At 48.2% G+C, this 20,192-nt stretch overlaps 1 protein-coding gene and 2 pseudogenes across 1 annotated transcript; all 3 read right to left on the bottom strand.

Annotated features, from left to right (window-relative positions):
* Positions 1-2,350: 2,350 nt before the first annotated feature.
* Positions 2,351-4,116, bottom strand: LOC136547947 (probable fucosyltransferase 8). The gene is made up of 2 exons (XM_066539625.1): positions 3,912-4,116; positions 2,351-3,834 (listed from the first exon to the last, which is right to left on the bottom strand). Exons 1-2 carry the CDS (start codon positions 4,114-4,116, stop codon positions 2,351-2,353), a joined length of 1,689 nt encoding a protein of 562 aa, XP_066395722.1.
* Positions 4,117-4,589: 473 nt separating this feature from the next.
* On the bottom strand, positions 4,590-15,132 carry LOC136547946 (galactoside 2-alpha-L-fucosyltransferase-like; annotated as a pseudogene).
* A 533-nt stretch (positions 15,133-15,665) lies between these two features.
* Positions 15,666-19,107, bottom strand: LOC136547945 (probable fucosyltransferase 8; annotated as a pseudogene).
* Positions 19,108-20,192: the final 1,085 nt, after the last annotated feature.

Below are 20,192 nucleotides of genomic sequence, written 5' to 3'. Positions count from 1 at the left end.
GCCAAAAGAGGCTCGTGTCATGTGTAGTTATGGGATAGATGACTAGAGAGGAGGTTTGATGCAGCTCCTTCGTCTCATAAAATACTACCGTACCTTTTAGGTATAGGAGATTAAATAGATATATGATGAAGATGCTCTACGGTGGTAGATGTTTAATAGAGACGTATGTAGTTATTGCAATTGCATCAATCTCGACACCCAACTCCTCTTAGGCTTTGTTTTGATACATGTATATTCATCTCAATCCATGTGTTGGAGTTGAATGGAATGAAATTTAGTTTAATTCCACTCCAATTCACTTGAACATATGTGGATTGAGATGAATACATACGCATTCAAACAAGGTCTTAAAGTTATTTGTGAGCGTCTACATCTAGTACTGTATTATATTGTTACCCTAGACGGAAGGAGCCACACGCGGGGACGTGGATGGAAATAAATAAAAGCGCGGCTATCTCGCAATGCAAAGTAGTGGCAGAGCACTATGTAGTATTGTGTGCTAGCCGTTGAAGCAAATTTTTTTTTGGTCTTGTTCTAAGAATCTGTCCCGAACCATTTTCTATGACCGCGGCCGATGGAGCTACTAGTTAGTACGTACTTCAGGAACGAAGAGGACACTATTGACTTGGCCATTTTGTTTTCCTTTCATGATGATGGCCGGATTAACATCAGACGTGATGACCAAATCAGCTATAGATTATTAACTAATCCCATGATGCCGATGTTCGATGATGCATAATGCTAGTTTCAATGCAGCTCTGATGCATGTCATACTGTCAGTTGTGCACCCAGCACCCACATGTGCGTACGTGTCTTCTGATTACAAAACGCAGGCAACGCGTATATCTCTCCATCTCGGTGGTAATAATTAACCTTGTTTACTCGTTTGACGGAGCTCGCCAGCTCGGTCGCATTTTCATATATCTCCTTTTTGTTTATGTCTCACGCGATCGGCGACCATCAATTTTTAATCGTGAATGAAGGTTCGTGAGACGCACGCTGATTTAATTTGAACCGGATCGGAATTCTTTCCTTCAGATCAAAGTCAACTTTGTTCGGAACATGCATGGACCCAGAAGCAAGTTCAGGAACAGCAAGAACAAGTCGCCCTTTATGTTTTCGCTGTGAATGATATGACTTGGTTAATGCTTAGGCCCTGTTTGTATCCCTATAGATAATAGCTATCGGCTAAAAGTTATCTCTTTTGCATCCAAACAGGTGTAACTTATAAAATAGGTAATTGCTCTAGATAATAATTATCTCATTAGTTGGATCAAATCAGATAATAACAGCTAATAGTTATCTTAGCAGCATTTTTCATAACTTGTATCAGTCCACTAGGGCGGTCGGGCCTTGCGCCGCTACTTCTAGACCTCCTAGGGCGCTCGTTTGAAGCGTGGCGTTGTGTTTAAACTCTTGTACCGTAATAAAAAAATAACCAAATCTTTTGCGCATTCACTGAAACTAGCCTTAGATAAAAAATGATTTAATTTATCTTGCCGAGATGAGGTTGATCGATTATTAGTTTTAGAAACCCTAGGTAGTTCATCTTTTCATCGTATCATACATGGGTTCTTACAACGGCTAAGAATAATTTGAGAGATGCGTGTTAACGATAAACTTAGCAAAAGTACCCGTGCATTGCAATGGGTCATTATCTGCTCTCCCTCACTCCTCACTCCTCACATAAGTTGGTGTGCTTGATAGTAACATATGATGAGTTGATGACAACTTTGAAGCGCCTATAGACACACATAATAGTTAGTTTGTCCACCTTCAACGTTGTAGTTGTGCACTTGTGGCCACTACTATAGTCTACATGTTTTCCTAACAAAGATTTTGCAGACAAAAATGGGGAAGAAATTTGCAGACGGAGGAGAGTGACTCAAACCGAGAATGGTGTATGAGGGACAATAGACAGAAGAGAGTGATGCCACAGAGTAGTTAAAGAGAGGGCCCGACCAAAAAAAGCCACTGAGTAGTTAGAGAGAAGCCAAAACCAAAATATAGTGAAGACATTTTGGCCCTTTAATATAGAAGTAACTATACCCGTGTGTTGCAACGGAACGTAATACATATAGAAATTGGACCTTGTATCATCATTATAATTTGTATCAACGCAGGTCATATGAGATACGTAGGACGAGATTCAATACGTATTGGAATTGGATATCGTATCCATCGTTCCTAGATGAGGCTGATCGATTATATTAGTTTTAGAATACCTAGGTAGTTCACCTTTTTTCTGGTATCATACATAGATTCTTACAACGACTAAGAATAATTTTAGAGGTGCGCGTTAACAATAAATTAATAAATGTTTAAGGAAATGAAGTTAGTATCGGATTGGTTAGTCAAAAAACTTGACTGAGTCATTGGAATCCTCGCATACTCTGAGGTGGCGTGCCAGGTCCTCCTTGTCTACGGGCTTGCCCCGGCACTCCACACCCAGGGGCGGCGTGAGGTTGCACGGCTCCATGGACACGGCCCGCCGGCACGGCGGCTCGGGAACCTTGTGGCCATACGCGGTGAGCAAGATCGTCGGCCGAACGCCAGCGAGGTTGCTGCTGACGTACCCGAACGTGGACCTCCCCGATGTGAGAAGCTCCTCAGAGAAGCTGAGCAAGTAGATCTCCGCGAGCGCTCTCTGGTTGTGCGCCAAGTTGTCTGTCGCCTGCCGCTCCTCGTGCGACGGCTGGAACACGGCCACCGTCTCGCCGCCCTTCGCCGCGTGCTCATAGTACCTCGACCTCAACCTCTCGTAGTAGTCCGCGTACAGAGACGCCACCAAGATGGCCGTGGAGTTGGAGCCATCGACATTGTCGTCGCTCCTCGTTGCCAGCACGCCATTGTCACTAGCACCGCCGCCGCCACCGCCGCCGCCGCCGGCGGTCTCCGGCAGTATGTGCTCCTGTCGCGAGCATGCGAGGATCTGGGTGTACATGTCGTCGGCGGGGATGGAGCCGTAACTGAACATCCTGATCTGCACACCGATCCTCCGCTTCGCCGAAGCCAGGTACGATCGGTAGTACCTGGTGGTCAGACTCCACACGGGGTTGGTCGGGTGGAAGAGGTACCGGGACAGGAGGTGGCTCACGCTCTCCTTTGCCGGGAACAGTCGCCGGAGCTCGTCCTGGAACTCGGCCACCGCGTACAGCGACTGCGCGAAGTAGAGGTCGCTGTACAGCAGCAGCCAGTTGACCTTGGCAAGCACGAGCTGGTGCTCACCGCAGAAGAAGAGCGGGTCCTTGAGCTGCCACCCCATGCTCAGGTACACGTACGCCGGCACGCCCGCCGTCGCGTTCGCGTCCGGGCCGACCACCTTGGCGTCGAGGAGCCTCGTGTACGACTTGTCGATGTGCTGCCCCCGCGGGACCAGGTCTTTGATGGGGAAGTCGTGGTCCACCGGGAGCCGCCACGTCGTGCCCGGGAACGGCTCGCAGAAGAGGTCAGCCGAGTCCGGCGGCAAGGCGGCGAGGAAGATGCGGTCGGTGAGCAGCGCGTAGAGGAAGGCGCTCACCATGGACAGCATGCGGTTGCCGAGGCCGTCGAAGGGGAGCCACACGACGTAGGTGCACTCCATGCCGTCGGCGCTGCGGCCGGACCGGAGCTGCTCCAAGGACTTGGCGTAGAGTGGCGTGCCGGGGGCGCACCGCCGGTGCCGAGCTTCGTAGGCGCGCAGCTTGCGCTGGAGGTACGGCGACGCCGCGTACGGGAAGTGCTTGTAGTACCGCCACGACTCGTACCAGCTCCGGCACGATCGCCGGTCCATGCCCGCCGGCAGAAGCCCGCCGAGGAGGTCGTCACGACCATGAGGAGCGTTCGTCGTAAGCCCTGGAGGCAGGTGACGTAGCTTAGTTTTGTCGATATGCAACAGTGCTCACATGCATACGAGGGAGGACCGTACTTACCTGCTGTTCCATTGTTCATGCCTGTGACCTTGGCGACGTCGATCTGCAGCCAGGCCACTGACGACGCGCTATCCCGGCGGAGGACGAAGCACGCGAGGAGCAGCAGCGTCATCAGGCTGCCGGCGGCGAGCAAAGCCCGGTGACACATACACACCTTCTTCAGCTTTGGCACGATGCTGGCTGCAGCGCCGCCACTCATCGTCATCTTCGTCAATCAGCTCTGTACCGTGCGCACATGGCCGATGACAACGACCGAGCTGCATGTAATGTACATGCAAGCGGCTGCGTGTGCCGGAGGTAGTCCAAGCTGGAGATGGACTTCCAGTGCTAGTGGTTTGCACGAACTAACGTGGGAGATTGGAGTGATGCGGTTGAGTTTTGTATATTCGATTTATTTATATTGGAATTCGAGGATCATGTAACATTTTTGTATCCTATAACGGTCTACCAAATCGAATTTTATTTATGATGGGTGCTAGCCCGTATGGAATTGCATATAAACTTTGACCAATAGTTACTCTATTCATATAATTTCTTTTTGACATAAATTAAATTAGCGTCCATGTACCATTTCATATTTGTTTTGAAAAATACTAACTATGATTATACTTTCTTATTCCCAATCAAAATAGCATCTTATACTGTATACATGACTAATGGTTTCCTGATCAAAATAAACTAGAAGCGTACCTGCGTGTTGCCGCGGGATTTTCTTAAAAATAAATCTGTTATATACGTAGCATCGTTGGTCTCCAGTAGTATGTTCTCCTGCTGGGAGCACGCGAGGATCTGGTTGAATATGTCATCGGTGGAGATGGAAGCGTAGCCGAACATCCTGATCTGCACACCGATCCTCGGCTTCGCCGGAGCCAGGTACGAGCGGTAGTAACTGGTGACCAGACTCCACACTGGGTTGTTCGGTGGAAGAGGTACCGAGACAGGAGGTGGCCCACGCTCTCCTTGGCCAGGAATAGCTGCTGGAGCTCGTCCTAGGAATTGGTCATATCCTATATATATACCTAATTCCATCACCAAATATAGGTATAGATGTTTAAACTAATGAATTCCACAAGTTTTGGTGAATTTATAAATATAGGAGGATTTATCCAGAAACTAGTCCCGGGACCACCATCATACACTTCAAACAAGAAAACGGACATCAATAAGTGATTCAACATGCGAAATATGCGAAAGTCAACTCTCAAGACGGAGTCTAGGCCCCGCCACCAGAGGGGGAGGCCCACCTGCCATTGGGGGAGGCCGGTAGGCCCCACCTATAGGCCGGCCAGCCTATGGGGCCCACATGTCACCCCCTCCTTCATACGTCGGTTTCCCACTGCCTCTAAGGTTCAATCTCCGCCATGGATCAAAGTCGGTTCGATTCGATAGTCCAGATTTGATGTTGCAATGAATTCATGGGACCACAGGACTCCTGGTGCCCCATATAAAAGGATCCCCAGACTCCCTCCAGAAGGCCATCGCATTCGAGAGAGACTAGTCCTCTAGTAGGCTCTACTCTTATTGTACATAGAAAATTGTGAGTTCAAGATTGAGTGAAAAGTTTGGAGGAAGTACCAGTCTGTTGGTGCTACCTCTACGCTTGTACTTTGGTGGATCTGGGCTTCTCCAAGTCTACATCTGAGATACTTCATGTAATTGATTTCTGTTTAAAGTAAGTATTGTGTTCTCTTTTTTCGGGTTGTGAGTTCTTTGAGATGCTTTAATCGTTGCTAGGCCTCTGGATTAGAGCAGTGATCGATAACATAAGCGTGGTGCTTGGGTTTTTGGTTACCTGAGTTTGCTCCCTGCTCCCTGGTCGCGTGGTAGCAGTGGGTGGTGACAGCCCCATTTATCCTCTGTAGTCGATCCCATGTTGAGCAGGTTCTTAAATTAGTAGGATCATAGCCGCGTCGTCAGAGTTATCTTTTAGCTGTGCTTTACCATCTAGCGGCATCCTGCAGTGAACACTAGAATCATAAGCCTTGCTTTGCATAGGGTCAAAACCATAAGAATCTTCTCTACTCATACTTTAAACCTTGTTGGTTATCCCTGGACAAACTAGTAATTAGACAACACACATGTTTCCCCTGTTGACACAGAAATTTGGTTCGAGATAGGAAATCCCTGAAGACACAAAATTATCAAGGGAAGCCGAGTCCTCCAATCAAATCTGCTAAACAGGTTGCCAGTTCAACTAGCGAAATGGCGACATCATGGGAATGGACCTTATTGGCAGGATCGGCAAGGCATGAAGCAAGAAGACACGTCGGACTCCACAAAAGGGAAAGATTGGAGTCCAAGTTATCTTAAATTAGGGAGTTTTTCTTTTTCAAGTTTGTAACCGGTCTTGTTCGACCTAGAATCGTAGTCAGTCCTTGGGTATAAATATTGAACCCCTGCCATTGTAACAGATATCTCCAAAGATCAACACAAATCTATACCTTTACTTTTTCGGCTCACACCACCCCTTAGGAGTAGGAGTAGAGTAGATTTCAACGAGTTCTTCGACGAGCAGGGCTGCATCGGTTAGCTCCGACCTCCGGTTTGTCTGTGAGTATCCATCACGACTTATACCTTGTTTGTAAGGCTGCATCAATTAGGTCTGACCTCTTGCAAGCTTTGTATAAGTTAGTTATCGTTAGTTGATTGTAAGGCTGCCCTCAGTTAAGTCTGATCTCTTGCAATTACTTATAGTTATCCTTGATTCTTATCAAAATCCACATGGCTGCCTGGGTTAAGTCTTATCTCGTATGAATTTTGATATGAATCCCCTACTCAGTTAAGATTGAGATACATCGGCTTTATATTTCTTTTTGAATCGTCATCTCATCGCACTACATTGTTTACATCCCGAGGTCCACCTTAAATTACTGATCAATCTTGCTCCCTTGTCAATTGTAGGTCAAATAGACTGGCATGCCCCCCGAGGTCACGATCGTCTGGTCCGGTGATGCTCTTCCAAAGCTCGGAGAGAAGCTCAGGATCTACTCCACGCAGGGCCTCTCGCCGACGTTGATCACTGTGTTCCCGTCGTTGGATTTTTGGTGTCGACACAGGTCTGGCACGCCCAGTGGGACAACAATCATTTGATCAGAAGTCAACCGCAGTCGTCAACGTGGAAAACAACAACGCCATTGTCAATATCAACCTTGAGGACTTGCCTAACGACCAAAAGGCGCTCATTGAGCAGGCAGCAGAAGAATTCAAAGAGAAGTGTTTGCTGTCTTATAGCAGGACGCGGGAATCCATTGTTCAGAAGACCCCGCTGCCAAGGGTTCTCCTACATATAGAGCTATCCAGATGGAGAAGCTGAAGCTAGACTTGCTACTCAGATGATCCACAAGACTATCAATGAAGTCATTACAAATCACAATCAGATGCTTGTCAATATGGTTGGCAATGTTATGAAGTCAGTCTTCTTTGGGGCACCGGTTGATCAGACTAGACCAGCATACTTCAGTGGCTTCAACCCTTCGGCTGTGGGAAGCGATGTGACTAGCTATAGTCAACAGCCAAACGGTGGGTAATATCAGCAGCCACCAGTGCAGCAACCTCCAAGAGGACAAGCTCCAGACCCTCAAGTTCAGCTAACCGCAGGAGGGCAAGTACCAACCCCGCCAATAGTAGGGGGGCTAGGTCAAGGACAAGTGACAGGGAGGCAACCACCAGGTGCCCCTGTCACATAGACAAATAAGCTTCCAACTGGACAAAACAAAGCTTATTCGATCTAGCAGCCAACCTCACCAATCAGTCAATAGGATGTGCAACGGCTGTCTCAGGGAAAGTTCGCTACTTCCTACTAGACACCTCAGTCGGCCCATAAAATTGCTCCATCAGTACTATGGATCACCAAGGATGTCGGTCCTAACTTCTTCAATAGTCGGTTACAAGGATATACCAATCACAAGACCTAGATTGACTATCCAGAAGGTTATCATCCAGTTTCTTACGTCAGCACGTACGAGATGACGCCACACCCTGGGTATTAGAAGCCTTATAACTACAACGTTCAGTAGCTTCAAGCCTAGGGACAACAACTAAAAGTTCAAGGACAACAGTCTCTGGCTCAGGGTCAACAAGTTCAAGCACAAGGATATCAAGCCTAGGCCCAAGGACAGCCGAGATAGGAAGCCTTTGTCATGGATGCTGACAAATTCGCCAATAGGATAGTTGCTATGATGTAGAGCCAGTTTAGTCTGAAGCCCAAAGGGCAGGTTGGCTCCTACCAGCACCCATACCTCGCTTGGTATGATATTGTGCATCTCCCTCCACGCTATAGGGTCCCAGCCTTCTCCAAATTTACTAGGGTAGACGAGATGACAACCATGGAACATATCAGCCGCTACCTCGTTCAGCTCGGAGATGCATCTGTTGAAGAGGGACATAGAGTTTGATTCTTCCCTTTGTCCCTCTCTGGACCAGCCTCTAGTTGGTTTTCTTCGCTCGAACCAAACTCTGTCACTGGGTGGGCCGATCTAGAAAACAAGTTCCACGCATACTTCTACAGTGGGACAGGAGAGAAGAAGCTTACAGATCTGACAAGTATGAGGCAGAGAAGCAATGAGTCAGGCTCTGAGTTCATTTAGAGATTCAGAGAAGTAAGGAGCCGTTGCTACTCATTGAATCTATCTGATGGCCAATTGGCTGGATTGACCCTTCAAGGGATGTATCCATTAATCAGAGAGAAGTTCGAAGGCCAGGACTTTAAAAGCTTGGCTCATTTAGTTCAGAGAGTGTCTTCTTTTGAAAGTCAGCACCGGACCCTGCGCAAAGAGATGTTTTTGAAGGGGAGTGCTGCTATGTTAGATCCCTATGATACAGACTCTGATGAAGATGAAGAAGTCGCAATTGCTAAATGGACATGGGGCAAGGCTCCAGTATCGTGTCCATGGGTGAAAGAAAAGAAAGATGTTTACGACTTCGATGTCAACAAAGCTGATACGATCTTTGACCTACTGCAAGAGAAGAAGCAGTTGAGACTACCTGCAAATCATGTGATCCCTTCGGTTGAAGAGTCAAAGGGGAAGAAATACTGCAAGTTCCACAATGCCACCACTCATAATACTAGTGATTGCAGAATCTTAAGCGTACATATTCAGAAGGCTATAGAGCAAGGAAAAACCAAGTTTGAGCTAGCCAAGAAAACATCAATGGGCGTAGATGGACATGCCCTCCTATGGGTGCATATAGTGGAGTTTCACTTGGCTAAGGGAAAGACAAAGGTCTTGACATCAGCTAAGGCTAAGAAAAATGGGTCAGTTGACCCCAAAGTTCAGATATTGGTGAATGAGTTCAAGAAGGATGATCAGCAAAAGAGCCAATACGAACAAGGCGAGACATCTAGAGCTAGTGCTTTACGTCCTCGGGTCACTTCTAGGATCTTGTTGAATAAGTGCAATGCCAGAAGGATAAGGACTATCAGCACCGGCTCAAACAAGAAGAATATGAGCGTCGGTGCGATGAGAAAAGGTACAAAAGAGAATAAGCTGAGCTACATTAGAGTTGTCCTTTCTTTAAACACAGTTGGAATGAAGGTTTGAAATTGCCTAGAAGACCGAACTACCCAGAATGTAGTAATCCGTATGCAGAGTTCAGGCAATCTCAAGCCAACCGCCGGTCCATCCATGAGCATTTGAATTGTCAATCTAACAACATGGATCGGTGCATAAAAAATAAAGGAGTTCATGATCGGTTAGGCAAGCGTGTCCATGATCAAAATTGGGCCAATCGTGATGATGAGAAAGAGTATATTTGGCAGGAGGGCCAATGGTGTCTAGGAGGTCTAACAAGGAGCCAAAAGAGAAGGGTTCAATGCCTGAGAAACAGAGAATTGGAAGCTCAGAAGTATAGTATACCTCAGACATGGCGCGTCAATCAAACAGCCGACAAGGGTAAGCTGTCGGCTAATGTTGATATGGTCTTCATCCTACCTGCAGAGTTCAGGGCTCCCTCCAAATACGAACAAGAAGAATCTGATGGGGAGGAGTATGAAGAAGAAGAACTGGAAGAAGCAATAGCTCAGTTAGCCCTCCAGTCCCAACAAGCTATATTTAACAAGCCATCTCAGCATCGGCACTTGAAGGCTTTATACATAAAATGATTTGTCGATGGAAAGCCGATGACTAAGATGTTAGTCGATGGAGGTGCTGCTGTTAATCTAAAGCCATATACTACTTTCCATAAGATCGAGAAGGGCCTAGAAGATCTGCTTGAAAAGGACATGATGTTGAAATACTTCGGTGGCAACGCGTCTAAGACCTAGGGGCCAATTAACGTCGAATTGACGATCGGAAGTAAAACCATGCTGACTACTTTCTTCGTCATCGATGGTAAAGGAACATATAGTATGCTCTTGGGTCATGACTAGATCCATGCTAATTGCTGCATCCCTTCCACAATGCACCAATGCCTTATCCAGTGGCAAGGAGACTACGTCGAAGTGGTTCAGGCACAGCTGTAAGCGTGGCAACAGCCGATCCAGCATACTAGGAATTTGAAGACTGTGAATGCTTCTCTGGTAGACTCTGGGAAGGAGGCATCATCAAAACCAACGATGGAAGTCAACAGCTTATCCAAACAATCGGCTCTGAGAATTTATTTTAACGACTTCTTTAGTTGGTTATCATGGATCGGCTAAACATTGCTTTTATGAGTTAAAATGTAGCCATTCTATTTTAACAAGTCAGATTTGGATTGCACAACACTTCGACAGAGCTTGACAACCAATGATTATTAAGTTTTCATAAAGATTTAGTACTTGAATCATCATCAGCTATTTTGAAACAATTTTTGTTATGAGATTTCACGTCCTGATGATTAAGGGTTAGCGCAGTGCAGATCATCACCAAGTCTGATAGTCGATACCAGCAGAGTATCGTCTTTAGAACAAAAAATAAATGATCCCAACTCAGCCTAACAAGGCAAAAGGCGTTGCAGTACGCATCGCCTATAGTGCAAAATAAATAGAAGAAAAATACAGAATCATATAGAAAAGAGCGTTAGTAGGATTCACAGAGTGAGACAGAGAATTCATCACCGGGGGGAAAGCACCCCTGACATTGACGAATCCGGTCGTGTAATCCGCATCCAGTTGGAAACTTTGAAGCTGCGCTGACAAAGCTGATGAAAAGAAGCCGTCAGAGTTCTATGTGGTTAGGGTTGTGAGAATAGAAGTCGCAACAAGGAATCTCACCTATGATTCTAGCCTCAGTTTTGTCCAACCTCGCTTGAGCGGAATTGGCCCTATTCTCTGAGACGGTGAGCGCATCCTGTAGAGCATTCAGGTGGAAGTCCATGCGCCCAAGGTCGTGAGCCGCATTAGAGTACCATAACTGGGCCTCATCTCTCTCCTGAAGAAGTCGACGAACGTCATTTCCATGGGAATCAGAGGATACCGTGGGGAATTTACTAGAGCCACCACCTGCACGCCTCTGGGACCGACGATTATGCGGAGACGAAGGCCACCGTTTGAGTCGGCCCTAAAGATATGAAAGGTTAGATTAATCCGCTCAAGGAACACGAAACCATGTTCATCCTTACTCTTGGATACGAGAACACTGGTGCAGCGGCACAAACTCATCTAGAATCTCATCAGTGGGTCGCTTGTTGTTCTCCATCTCTACAGAAAAGATGATGATTTAGGATTGGAAGATGAGGGGAATAGTTCGCGCTCAGGACGCAAGAAAATCAAGGTGTGGTAGATTGGTTTCTCATCCGCGACCATGGCCCGTATTTATAACCCAGAAGATGCGACGATAGGCCTCCTCAAGGCCGCGCAATCGATCGGAATTGGTTATGGAAAGGAATCATCACTCCAGAGATCGAGGGGACAGTTTGCGAAGAATTAGGAGATGCAACAGATTCGGAATTTATTGCTTTTCCATTATTATGATACCTCGGATCTTGGAGGATTATTACAAGAAAGATTACACCCAGAACCGGGTAGCCAACCCAAGAAGACTCCATTGGATTGAAGGGAGTCTAGACCCCCACAAAGCCGAAAAATGTGAGTCACATCGGCTAAGAGATGGAAGTAGCATTAGGGGCAGAAGGAAGTAGACCTATTCGTCAAGAATGCACTGTTAACCTCGCAGGCTTCTCGCCATAGACAGAGTAAATAAGGGGAAGGTGTCCACACATTCGAGCCCTTGCAAACACTGGAATAGCCTCATACCGATGGTGAGAAGACTCAAGTGATATCACAAGATTTCTTCTAGCCACGACAGTTGATTCCTTGGCTTGATAAGGCACTAAAATGGGCAACACGATCACCCTAAACACAAGAATTCTTCTAGCCACCAGGGGTTTTCATGGTGAACCGTTGGTCCAAAGAGGATCCAACGAAGCTGAGAGCGCTCAGAAAAATGATAGCAAGAAGAACGAGGCTGGATAGGCATGCTCGGTCGTTCTCATCAAGATCAGAGATTTATAGTCGACCAGTGAAGCTGTATTCAAACACCCAAGAAGAAATAGTGTACCTATGGAACTTTGGGACATAGGATGCCAACAAAGAAGTGGCATACCCGTGAAGCATGCAAACGACCGAGAGCATAAAGAAGAACAGAGCCAATGAGCCCTAGGGAAAAGTTCTCGGTCCCTGTTGAAGACATGTCGATGGCCTCAAGATAGCACAGAAGACAATTTCAGAATAAAATCACTTTTATCCTGAAATTGCGGGGCATGTGTTGACACAGAAATTTGGTTTGAGATAGGAAATCCATGAAGACAAGAAATTATCAAGGGAAACCGAGTCGTCCAATCAAATCGGCTAAACAGATTGCCAGTTCAGCTAGCGAAATGGCGACATCAAGGGAATGGACCCTATTGGCAGGATCGGCGAGGCACGAAGCAAGAAGACACATCGGACACCATGGAAGGGAAAGATTGGAGTCCAAGTTATCTCAAATTAGCGAGTTTTTCTTTTTCAAGTTTGTAACCGGTCTTATTCGACCAAAACTCATAGTCAGTCCTTGGGTATAAATATTGAACCTCGGCCATTGTAATGGATATCTCCAACAATCAACATAAATAACTACCTTTACTTTCTGGGCTCATACCACCCCTTAAGAGTAGGAGTAGAGTAGATTTCGATGAGTTCTTCGGCGAGCAGGGCTGCATCGGTTAGGTCCGACCTCCGGTTTGTCTGTGAGTATCAGTCACGACTTATACCTTGTTTATAAGGCTACATCGGTTAGGTCTGACCTCTTGCAAGCTTTATATAAGTTAGGTATCATCACTTGATTGTAAGGCTGCCTTCGGTTAAGTCTGATCTCTTATAATTGCTGATAGTTATCCTCGATTCTTATCAAAATCTGCACGGCTGCCCTCGGTTAAGTCTGATCTCGTACGAATTTTAATACGAATCCCCTGCCCGATTAAGATTGAGATAGATCGGCTTTATATTTCTTTTTGAATCATCATCTCGTCGCACTACAATGTTTACATCCCGCTTTGACGATGGTTCTTGCTAGTCTAGCTGTTCTGTTCCAATCTTGATTGAAGATAGCGTGTGGTCAAAGGCATATTTAGCCCTAGGTGAGGCTTGCTAGTTAATGAAATCTGGTCTAGAAGTGCTTTTATGGCTGTATCAGTTAGGTCTGACCCCCACTGCTAGCATCATAGATTGGAAATCGTCAGGTGGTAAGCCTTGGTTATGGCCAAGCATAGTCTTCGGCTGCATGCTATGTCTGCATCAGCTATTTAGCCAATTGCCTAAGCTCTCACGATCATAGAGTGTTCCCGCTATCTCATTAAGTGTTTATAGATCCATATGCTTTGAAGGTTTAATCTGTTATCCTTATTATAGCTATATCGGTTAAGTCTAACCCCCACTGATAAAGATAGTAGATTGGATCTGTTAGGCATACGGGTTTATACACGCTTAATAGTTGAGTGGTTGCATGCTATGACCCTTCTTTCACTGGAATCGGCTATTTAGACGATAGCCTATCTTTTGAGAATATATATTTGCTATTTATATGCTCTTTACTTGTTCGTGTCTTGGTTAAAAGCTAGATTGTTTCTCAATCAAATCATATACCTTCACGCCTTTCTTTTTACATCTTTTGTATGCTTTCATGATGATTGGCAGGTTAGATCTATATATTTGACTAACTGATGATTGTTGATATGCTCATTTTCTTATCATACATCATGAACATGCTGGATATCGACTCTCTAGTCGATAGCCTTATCTCGCTGGCCACTTGGGCGCACTTTTGGAACTGTTTGGACAAACGACCAGCATGTTCCACCTTAAATTACTGATCAATCTTGCTCCCTTGTCAATTGCAGGTCAAATTGACTGGCATGCCCCCTAGGTCACGACCGTCTGGTCCAGTGGTGCCCTTCCAAAGCCCGGAGAGAAGCTCGCGGTATGCTCCGCGCTGGGCCACTCACCGGCGTTGATCACTATGTTCTCGGCGTCGGATTTTTGACGTCGACATCCCCATGGATACGATACTCGATAATACTCTAGGTAAAAACTACTTCGATACCAGTGCACTTGCGGATTTTGTCTGTGTGCCACCATAGATGTCAACACTCGTCCATCGGGTACAGCGATGGCGTGAGGTAGAGGTCGCTATACAGCAACAATTAGATGACCTTGCTGAGCACGAGCTGGTGCTCACCGTAGAAGAAGAGCAGGTCCTTGAGCTAAAACCCTAAGCTTTGGTACACGTATGGCGGCACGCCCGCCGTCGCGTTCGTGGCCAGGCCGACCACCTTAGCCTTGAGTAGACTCGTGCTCGATACACTGTCCTTGCGGGACCAGGTTAGCGACGGGGAAGTCGTTTTCCATCAGGAGGCGCCACATCGTGCCCGAGAATGGCTCACAGTAGAGGTTGGTCGAGTCTGGGGGCGGGGTGACGAGTAAGACGTGGCCTGTGAACAGCGCGTAGAAGAAGGCGCTCACCATGGACTGCTTGTGGTTGACGAGTCTGTCGAAGGGCAGCCACACGACATAGGTGCGCTCCATGATGTAGGCGTTGCGGCCAGACCAGAGCTGCTCCATGGACTTGGCATAAAGCGGCGTGCTAGGTGCGCACCGCCTGTCCCGGGCCTCGTATGCGTGCAACTTGCCTTTGAGGTACAACGACGCTGCATACGGGAAGTGCTTATGTTACCGCCATGACTCATACCGGCTCCGGCACGACCGCCGGTCCATGCCCGCCGAGAGAAGCCTGCCGAGGAGCTCATCGCGACCATGAGGAGCTTTCATCGTCGAAAGCCATAGAGCCACTATGTACGAAGGGAACAAGGCCTGCGATATTTCGACCGAAAACTTGATAGTAAAGACGGTAGGGAGCATTCCGGGAGAGGCTTGTCGGAAGGTATATTGGAGACCCACTTGCGTATGGGAAAGGCAAGGCTATTCACGTAGTTACCCGACCTGGAGCTTGGCCCTTGCGGAGGCTTTCTTGCGAGAGGCTCCAATGAGCACTAGGGAAAGCTTGCGCATTTCTCGATACCTCGATAAAATTACTGGAGTCGTCGACGGTTGTTTGCGTCTCTACCTCATCTTTAGCTATCACATTTATATTGCAATCTTTGTTTTGTGCTTTACCTTTGTTAACATAGTTGATAGGCTAGTTGATAGGATTGGAACATGGATTTCATAACACTTTTACAGTAGAGATAGTAACACACTAGTAAAACTAAAGTTACACATTTAGATAGTTTATTTATTTGCATATGTTTTGCTAAGATGAGAATTAGAGGTATAGTTAGAAGTAGATTTTTAAGTTGCTTAATTCACACCCTCTTAGGTGTCACGGACCTTACCGAAGGAAAATGCATATGGAAAAGTAACAACGCCACGCCGCCTAGTCCAAAAAACATGACCCCATCCTTGAAATCCTCGCAGACCTTGATATGGCGTGCCAGGTCCTCCAAGTTAGCGGGCTTGTCCCGGCACTCGAGGCCCCGCGGCGGCGTGAGGTTGTAGGGCTCCATGGACACTGCCCGCCGGCACGGCGTCTCAGGAACCTTGTGGTTGAACGCGGTGAGCAGGATCGCTGGCCGGATGCCGGCGAGGCCACTGCTGACGTACCCAAACGTGGACAGGCCGGATGTGACCAGCTCCTCGGAGAAGCTGAGCAAGTATACACTACTACAGAAATGAGATCTAGTCCCGGTTGGGAACTAGCTCTACTCCCGGTTTCCCAACCGGGACTAACAATCCGGGGCTAAAGGTGTTGTTCTTTAGTCCCAGTTTGCCACAACCGGGACTAAAGATCCTCCTAGCTTTAAAAAAAAATAATGCCTCCCACCGCTGCGCCCTGTGAGATTCGAACCCAAGACCTCATGCACTGCCTCGCGCGTAGCTTACCACCCCACCTACACAACACATCTAACAATGGATGGGATGCTTTTCTTTTGAACTAACCCATCCGGGGACCTTTAGTCTACCAACCGGGACTAAAGGGTCTACCTTTAGTCTGGGTTGGTATTACCAACCGGGACTAAAGGTTGGAGGACTTTTAGTCCCGGTTTAGCCGTTGGGCAGGGATCTTCCTTTAGTCTCGGTTGGAGACACAAACCGGGACTAAAGGCCTTCTAGTCCCGGGGGCAAAAAATGCCAAGACTAATGCTAAATTGAGACATCGTTCTAAAGTCTGTTCTCTGGTAGTGATATTTCCACGAGCGCCTTCTGGTTGTGCGCCAGGTTCTCAGTCGCCTGCCGCTCCTCGTGTGTCCGCTAGAACACGCTTACCCTCGTCGCGCCGCCGCCCTTCGCCACGTGCGGCGTGGAGTACCTCGACCTCAGCCTCTTGTAGTAGTCGGAGTACAGCGACGCGATGAAGATGGCCGTGGAGTTGTTGGAGCCATTGCCATCTCCGCCAGTCACCGCGGTCGGTGTCACAGCCTTGTCATCGGCGTTGGTGGTTTCCGGTAGTATGTGCTCCTGCCTGGAGCAATTGAGGATCTGGTTGTACATGTCATCGGCCGGGATTGAGGAGTGTCCGTACATCCTGATCTGCACGCCGATCCTCCGTGTCGCCGGAGCCAGGTACGAGCGGTAGTACCTGATGACCAAGCTCCACACGGGGTTGGCCGGGTGGCGCAGGTACCGGGACAGGAGGTGGTGCACGCTCTCCTTCTCCGGGAACAGTCGCCCAAGCTCGTCCTGGAACTCGGCTACCTCATACAGCGACGGCGCGAAGTAGAGGTCGCTGTACAGCAGCAGCCAGTTGACCTTGCGGAGCACGCGCTGGTGCTCGCCGCAGAAGAAGATCCTATCCCTGAGTCGACACCCTAGGCTCAGGTACACGTACGACGGAGTCACGGCCGCCGTCGCGTTCGTGGCTGTGCCGACCACCTTGCCACCAACCAGCCTCGTGTACGACTGCTCCATGTTCTGCCCGACCCCGAACAGGTTGGTGACGGGGAAGTCCTCCACGTCGGGCCCGGGAACGGCTCGCAGAAGAGGTCGGCCGAGTCCGGGGCAAGGCGGCCAGGAGGACGCGATCGGTGAGCAGGGCGTAGAGGAAGCCGCTCAGCACGGATAGAATGCGGTTGCCGAGGCCGTCGAAGGGGAGCCACACAACGTAGGTGCACTCCATGCCCTCGGCGCTGCGGCCGGACCGGAGCTGCTCCACGGACTTGGCGTAGAGCGGCGTGCCGGGGGCGCACCGCCGGTGCCGAGCTAGCCTCGTAGGCGCGCAGCTTGCCCTGCAGGTACGGCGACTCCGCGTACGGGAAGTGCTTGTAGTATTGCCACGACTCGTACCGGCTCCGGCATGCCCACTGGTCCATGCCCGCCGGGAGAAGCCCGCCGAGAAGCTCGTCGCGGCTATGAGGAGCGTTCGTCGTAAGCCCTGGAGGTAGGTGGCGACTGAGGTTAGTTTTGCGGATATGCTACAGTGCTATAGCATGCAAAGCCCGGGAATGACATGGACATGCACGAGCTGACCGTATGTACCTGCTGTTCCATTGTTCATGGCTGTGAGCTTGGCGAGGTCGATCGCTGACGACGCGCTCTCCCGGCCGAGGACGAAGCACGCGAGGAGCAGCAGCGTCATCAGGCTGCCGGCGAGGAAAGCCTGGTGACGCACCTTCTTCTCCCTCACCGGCCATGGCCACGGCTCCGCCTCCACAGCTGGCGCCACCTCCCGATCGTCCACCGGTTTGGTACCATGCGTGCAGCGCCGCCGCCACTCGTCGTCATCTCCGTCGATCAGCTCTGTACCGTGCGTGCTTGCCGACGACCGTGCCGCGGTATTTATTGGATCCGATACGCGGCTGCGTGTACCAGAAGAGCAGTAGAAGCTGGAGCTGGAGTCCTCGTCACGTCGGTGATTGCAACGAACGTGGGAGATTTATGGTGATGGCGGCATGGGGCCGTGCGATCGAGTAGCTTTGGCAAAACTTTAACCCTGCACGTTTAGCTCTTTTTTTTTTTTTTGCTATGCGGATCCAAACAGAAGGGCTAAAAAATGAGCAAATGGCTAAAAAGTAGACTAAAATATTTTGCTCCTAAAGAGGGCCTAAATTAGGCTAAACCGGCGCTAAACGCCTCATACCCCTGTCGTTCCCCACGCTCTCCACGCGCGGTACAACCCTATCCCCTGGCTCGCTCATAATGCCGCCGCCGCTCTCGACCGCCCGAGCCCGAGCACCGCGACGCAGCGCCGCGCGAGGCCGACCGCACACCCGCACTCCTACTCCTTCCCCGCGCCGCCGCACTCGTTCTCCTCCCCCGCACCGCTGCGCTCCCAGCACTGAGCAGCGCCGCGCTCGCCCGACCGCCCTGCAGGCCAGCCTGACCGACACTGTCACTACCGGAAACACCTAATTTGCCGAGTGTCCCCGCCTTTGCCGTGGGCAAGATTTCGGGCACTCAGCAAACATGGTGTTTGCCGAGTGTCCCAAAGACGACACTCGGCAAAACTAAAACTCACGGCATAACAATTTACGCCGAGTGCTGACACTCGGCAAACAACAGACACACGGCAACTTCATGTCCGGGGTAACACCATCAACCTCTGTTATCATTTTGCCGAGTGCCACCCGTTAACACACGGCAAACCAACATATATGCCGAGTGTCAAAGTATAACACTCGGCAAATCCTACTATATGCCGAGTGTCAGAATATGACACTCGGCAAACAATTGTTTTTTTTATTTTGCCTCCCAAACTTTTTGTACTATTGTATTACAATACCTGTTGCTCTGTGTTGAAGTTTTGTACATTTCTGAGTTATTTTATTATATTTCGTCAATTTATTTTAGTCAAATGAATTTTCGGTAATTTTTTTATTTGAACTGCAAGTGCTTCGAATATCCGAAAAAGTGAATAAAAAAATGATATTCTTGTCACTGAGTCTGTTTTGAGACCGTATCTAGGGCCAGACTAGAAATTTCGAACATTGTGTTCGCGAAACATGAGCAGAAACGCGTGGCGGAAAAGTCTGAAAATTCTATAAAAAGCAAACGAAGTATGAAAATCACGAAATTCGTCGAGTTGTCATGATATCATACGTGGAGGCTATGGTAAAAAATTGAGAGTGTTTTGGCAAAGTTGATACGTACGCTGCATACAAATCGGATCATCTTCGAAGAAGTTTCTGAGATTTGAGAAAGATCCGGTAAGATGAGGAGACAATTTGAATGTCGATTTAGAGTTTCACTTCAAAAAATTTTGTATATACAATAGAGAACAAATATCGCTTCTTGTGAATTTTTAGCAATTTTTCGGAGCAATTTCATAATTTTAATTCTTTCGTCGCAATTATTGAATTTTAGATGCGTGATATACAAACACATGAAATAATAGTCCAATTTTTGTACAAGCTTGAAATTCACATTTGTGAGTGCACCTAACAAAGTGTAATGCAAGTTCATTTCATGAAATTAGTGAAACATGAAATAGAGGAAGGTAATTAAGTAGAGGAAAGAAAAGGGCAGCATGAAATATAGAAATAAGTTTGCCGAGTGCTGCATAGGTGGCACTCGGCAAAAATGTAATAAACTTTTTTTTTAAAATTTCTTGTTAAGGGAGAACAGGGATTTAGGTTTTTTAAGTAGTTTACCAAGTGCGCCATCGGCCGACACTCGGCAAACGGATGGGATTTTTTTAAAAAACGTTGCCGAGTGTCGTATCGGGCCGACACTCAGCAAACAGGCCGCAAAATATCTAGGCCGCTGGCCGGCTCTGGCCATTTCTCCATTCTATCCCCTCGCGCCGCCGTCGTCGACCTCCCTCCCCTCGCGCCGCCGTCGAGCTCCCCCCACGCGCCCTCCTCCCTGCCCACTCCATCGTGCTCCCCACGCCCGTC

This window comes from Miscanthus floridulus, chromosome 4, assembly GCF_019320115.1.
Source record: "Miscanthus floridulus cultivar M001 chromosome 4, ASM1932011v1, whole genome shotgun sequence".
NCBI lineage: Eukaryota > Viridiplantae > Streptophyta > Magnoliopsida > Poales > Poaceae > Miscanthus > Miscanthus floridulus.
This window is presented reverse-complemented; position numbering and strand designations above follow the sequence as displayed.

Bases quoted from the DNA above. Each gene is read 5' to 3' on its own strand.
- LOC136547947 (XM_066539625.1), bottom strand. From the start codon at position 4,116: ATGACGATGAGTGGCGGCGCTGCAGCCAGCATCGTGCCAAAGCTGAAG. The intron at 3,835-3,911 runs GTAAGTACGGTC...ACCTGCCTCCAG, and splicing joins CATGAACAATGGAACAGCAG to GGCTTACGACGAACGCTCCT.